General features: G+C 35.7%; 1 protein-coding gene across 1 annotated transcript; it reads right to left on the bottom strand.

The window, feature by feature from the left end:
* Nucleotides 1–1,604: 1,604 nt before the first annotated feature.
* LOC148978558 (uncharacterized) lies at nucleotides 1,605–3,437 on the bottom strand. Its single transcript, XM_089132818.1, has one exon. It carries the CDS (start codon nucleotides 3,435–3,437, stop codon nucleotides 1,605–1,607), a length of 1,833 nt encoding a protein of 610 aa, XP_088988944.1.
* Nucleotides 3,438–6,099: the final 2,662 nt, after the last annotated feature.

Raw genomic sequence — 6,099 nt, forward strand, 5'->3', positions numbered from 1 at the left:
TTTAAAAAAGTCCCAACCTCAAACTTCTTTCTATAATTACTCAGTTACTGAAAAATAAAACTCAAAATGTACTCACAGGAAGGAGCATTGGGCAACATCAAATGAGATTGTTTTTGTTTTTTTTCTTTTTGGCTGCAGCTCCTCATCTAAGGTAATAAATAAAAAAGAACTGAGTGAAAAAGACATAACATTGTTTAAACCTATAAAAGCTAAATAACAGTGGTCTTACCTTCGTCAGTCTCAACAGCTGAAAAAAAACAGTGACAGCAATCATGTAGGCAATATTGACTTCTCTTTATTAAAATTAAGTGACATTAATTTTCTACTTACACTCAAGTGTAGTTTCTGCTAATATTGATCTGTTTTTTTATTTTGTTTTCCTTTTCTTGGCTTGTAAGCTGGTAATTTCGTCTTCCAGGCCAAATTGAATAATGAAAATAAAGAATTAGATTATACAGTTAAATAAATTCTCTTTTTATAAATTCTCACTGATATTTAAAACCATTTTTTTTTTTGGTATGAGCACACCACAATGAATTCACCTTGAGACGACCCACCATTCTCATGAACTGCAAAACAAAATTTAATTAAACATTAATAGAGAACACAAATTTGGGCTTTTCACAATCATTCTCATTTCAGTTATAGTTTATATGCTTACAGCTTTGAGTCTGTTTTGCCCTTCTGGTCTGGCTGGGCAAGACTTCTTCCTCTGCAAAAAAAAACAAATTTTAAAAATTACCTTTCATTATAAATTAGGGAAGATCTTTAACCTATGTATTCTACCATATCTAAATACCTCTAAATCGTTTAGGGGGAATGACTTTTCTCCCCCTATTCTCATCAGAGTCCTCAAGATGTGATGTTTCTTGGGCCTTTCTCGCCCGAAATCTTGCGAGATCATAACTATCTGCTCACAAAGCAGCATAAATTATTATAGAAAGAAATATTTGCTATTTTTTGTCTTGATTAAAAAGTTTGTAAGGTATTATTTTGCATACTTTACCTGTGTCAGAAAATATTCTGACTTGATGTTTTGACCAAAGCTTCTTGTCTGGGATGGCACATTTCTTTACCATAATCCCAGCGTTCACGTGAGGCCAGTAGCAATACCATACCTTTCAGACATAGATGCATTTGTTTTCATTTGCACATTTACAATAAACTCGTTTAATATTTAACAGTTTATTTATGGACTTCGTCTTACCTCATTATTAAACTCCAACCAGCTGGATGGAGCCACCTCAACTTCATTGTGCTCAATAAAATGAAGCACAACATAGCGCAAATAATCCTGTATTAAACAGAAAAGTTAAAATATAATTTGTTGAAATATTTATAATTAGTTATAAATTGATCCATAGGACATGCTCTAACCTCATGAATAGATTATGATAATGGCTGTTTTGTATCAGATGAATTTGTTTTCATTGTTCATCCTCCTTGTTTTCTTAAGTTCTAGACATTCTCATTTCATTTTTGTAGTTAAAATGTTCTTCTACAGAAAGGCTTGGGTCTTGTCACATATTTGATGATTTGGTTGTAATGCTATTTGTCTTCAAATGAAACTAATAAATAACTATGTACATTGATCTTTCAACAGTCTACAGAGTATGAAGGATAGACACGACAATTCTGATTCCACGATCTTCCAACATAAATGCCCTCCTCTCAAGTGCCTTTCTGTCAACGCAACGCATTTGTGAGTGCCTAATGTTAGCTACATAGGCTCCATAAAGACGGGAATCGCATGGTGTCATCAGGTATGGCTGTAAATTGGTGAAGACTCTGCATAACATTGTGTTGTCCACACCTTCTGACACCACCTCACAACATTCTTCAGGGCTTAAAACAAACACATTGTTTGGGCTTTTCAATGACACCACTTTTCCCTTGTTTTCTTGCTTCAGCTTTGATGTTTCCTCCAGACGATTTGCTACTTGAGTTAAGACATTTTTTCCAGAGCGGACCATGTTCTTCATCTGATGTAGATAGTTTTCAAATTTAAATGCACTGCAGTTGTCTAGGCAGCCAAAGTTTTGAGCATCTTCTGAAAGGTGCAGCAATGAGTGGACATTGTACACTAAAAATGTCTCTCCATATATCTCCCGTCCTTTCTCCACAAAGTATTGCAGTAGTTGGCTGGCATAAGGCCCTTGTGCCTTTGTAAGTTCTGGATTCACTAAGATGCACAGAGCAGTGCTAAAACACAAGAAGTGTTCATACAGTTGTCCTTGTAGTGCTCCCTTCAGAACTATCTTCCCTGTGTATAATGCAAACTGTCTGAATTCAGTTGCTTTCCAACGCTCAATTTCTTGCAACCCTCTTGGCTTTCTGGCAAAGCAGTCAGGAATTGTTTTCTTCAGTATCTCCAGCCTATTGCTTACACGGGCCACGTCCCCTGATGACATGCGGTACTCGGATCTACCTCTTGTCCACAATAGCAGCAACTTTTTCATGACCCCAAGGCAGCTCTGGTGCATGTAATCGATGGGGAATGATTTGATCATGTCGATTGGGAGAACAGAGAAAGGCGAAATCTTCTCCTCGTGATGGTGTTCTGTTTGCCAACACTCCCTGAATGATTGGTCTGTCCTCAAGGTCAGATTTTCAACATCTGGATACGTCATCCGACCATCCCAGGATCCCTTCTGGGTGCATCTGTCGCACCCATAGTAGCCGGAGAACTGCTTGACACACTTGACCATGGCTCTGGCAGGAGCATCGCAGGTAACGCATCTCAGTTGGATGCTTAAATGCTTGCCTTCCCAGGTCAGACCATTCTGCATTAGTTCTGCCAATTCCTGAACTGTGTCACTCATAAAGTCTTGTGTTTTAGGTTTGGATGCAGCAGTGGTGAGGCAGAGGGGGAAAATACATGCTGGTGACAAATTAATGGAACAAAGAACTGGCCAGAGGGACAAGTTTGAGCTTTTAAATAATGGTAGCCCATCAACATTTAAGGAGAGGTCCAGTGACTGCAGATGGTCTGTCACAGCTGCAGGATATCTGCTCAGATGCTTTGAGAGCTGATCTGCCACACTGAACTGTACACTCTCAACAGCATCTTTGGTAGTAAGTTCATAATGCTTCTCATTTGCAAAGAGTGTCCTTGCAGTATAGGGGAGTTCTGCATGCCCGTGTATTTTGAGGATTTTTAAGAGAGCATCCACGGCATTATGTTTAACTTGAAACTTGCATGCCCATTTTGAAAGTTCTTCCTTGAGAGTAGTTGCATCTTGTTCGCTATCAGAACTTGACAGGGCTGGATCTATAAACATGCTAAAATTTTCCTCCTCAAAGACCTGGTTGTGACTGTCACTATCAGCAATGCTGGCCATCTCACTGATCGTTTCCTTGTTGGCTGCTGCCTTTTGTGCCCTTGACACTCTAGCCCAGATTTTATTGTACTGCCTCTTACGCTCTATTGATGTCATCCATCTACTGTACTGGTGTCTCTGCCAATAATTCAATAAATGACAGTACATTCAGGACATTTTCAGATTTAATCTGTTTTTCCCTTAAACTATCAGCCATATAACTTAATTGGTACTAAACTTACCTTTTTGGAGGACATACTGGCCAGAAGTACAAAGGCTGAGAAAACAGAAATAAACAATTAAATAAATATACGTACACACACACACACACACACACACACATATATATATATATATATATATATATATATATATATATATATATATAAATATATATATATACATGTATATATATACATATGTATATACTATTTCAAACAAGATAAATTAAAAGATGTAGCCACACTCTTGGCTTTTTTTAGCATCATAATACTTAATATTGTTTATATCAAATTTAATTGGTTTTTTTTTTTTAGATGTATGGCATAAAAACTTAGTCATTACACATGTTTTTTGTTCTCAGGTAAATAATTTGTAAATTGTTCATAGTTTGATTTTTTTAATGTTTAAAAGTTATATTTAAATTTAATTAATTTTAATGTATAATAAGCTATACCGATTTAAAGATAATTCCAAAAAGACATGCATTATTAATACATAAATTCAGACTAAATCAATGGTCTGCACAGTCTATAGCTGTGACCTTAGGAATAAGTTCATGAATCCACGTCTTTCTACAAACACGGGAGGTGAATTATTATTCTAATTAGCCCAAAAGCTACTTGCAGTGGTTATTGTTTTTAAGGTCCACTTGAATCATTACTTTTCAGTGTGTTTGCACCTTAGACTGTAAAACAGTTTTCAAGATAGAAATAACTCTAATTTTAATTAAACTCCAGTACAATAGGTGGCGACATGCATTTAGTGTGTTGCCCGCCAGTAAACCCATGTAGGGCCATATCCTATGCCCATATCCGCCTATGATATGCACGCACACACCACGGCAGGTAGACGAGTCGCTGGAAGACTGTGGGTAAGAGTGTTGTCCTAATTTAAACGTTAAAATGTGTTTAATCGTGAATACAGTAATTTTGTTTTTTTTTATATACAATAACGTACATCTTTTGATAGATTAAAAGTTATTCGTCACTAGCTAGATGCATGATCTTGTGCACATCGCTCGCGCTAGCTGGATCTCGCGCACTTCACGCAGCGTATCTTGTTCGTACGGTTAACTTAATAATATATTAATGTATTAATATTAATACACGTAAGTTACTTACCTCAATTGTAACTTTATGTCCACTGGTTTCGCGAAGAAAGTGGTGTAATGGACCTAGCTGCGTACGTACTAACTATGAAAGCAAAAATCCACTAAAATATGATAACGTAAACTTGCCTATGAACACGAATACGATATGAAAAATCAAACAAATGAGTAACTTATAGCTATAAACCTTGTATAAACTAACCCTACACGTATTTACAACATACACACATACACAACTTAACTAACGTCGATTAAGCTACGAAAATTATCCACCTAACCTATCTAACGTTAACTTCTCAAACTGTACACTATAACTAATATAAATACTAAATATGATAACTATAAATTAACCTATGATGAAATCTAAACGTATCAACTAACTTACCTAACAATTAACTACAAAATACACGCAATTTATATTAAAAAATACGAAAATCAATCGGAGCTCGTCTGTATCCACCACTGTCTTTTCACCAACAACGTTAATTCCGTTATGTCAGTTATAAGTATCTCTCGCGAGGTGCATTCGAATGTGTGCATTCAAATGTATTTTATCCCCTCTCTTAGTCAAAGCTATAGGTCAGGGACATAGCTTTTGGTTTGGCTGAATTTTCATTGTGCCAATTCATCAAAGTGCTTGTGTTTTTTTTTTCCTTTCTTTTCTTCTTCTTTCCCTATTAAAGAGATGCTTGTTGCTTTTTTTTCCTAGACTCAACCTTTTTGTAAACCCACAGACGAGTATCGTAATAACAATGGAGGATTGTGGTACAAGAGAGCATTTACACTTAACAATTAATGCCTGTTAATCTAATTTATTTCTGTGTTCCAGTCCCTGGTGTCATAGTTTACTTCCTGGACGAGGATGCTTTAGGTAAGCAAATTCAATTGACACCACTACCTGAAACCTTTCCTTTCTTACTTGTGTGTAACCGGCCTCTGCTGTGATTGGCTGACATGCTTGCATATGAAATAGCTATGTATTAGATGTGAAACTCTCTCAAATAATTTTACTACAGCTATTATACGTTTTTACTATTACAGCAATCGAGATTAACGAATCGTGAGATGTTTTTGAAGTATTTAGATCTATTCCCATCACATAAAATGTTGTTATCTGACTAACAGTGCACTTCCCGACTGTATTTTTTCTTCAAATTGTGTTGATTATGAGTTAAATCTTGACGCTGTTGATGTTGATTCCTGCGATTATCACGAGGACATATCAATATCTCAATAAGTCAATATCTCTTAATAATTATCCCCTAATAATTATTAAAATTAAAATCTCCTAATAATTATTAGGACATATAAGCCTAGAGGTTGTAAATAGTGTAATTGAACACAATTTGCTAACTATTATGATAAACTGTAATCATGTCTAATGAAATCATAACGGCCAATGTTATGAAATCATGTGACGTACATTTAACTTTATTGATGTCATCTGAC

The sequence above is a fragment of the Pimephales promelas genome, chromosome 6 (genome assembly GCF_988280905.1).
Source record: "Pimephales promelas chromosome 6, fPimPro1.hap1.1, whole genome shotgun sequence".
Lineage (NCBI taxonomy): Eukaryota > Metazoa > Chordata > Actinopteri > Cypriniformes > Leuciscidae > Pimephales > Pimephales promelas.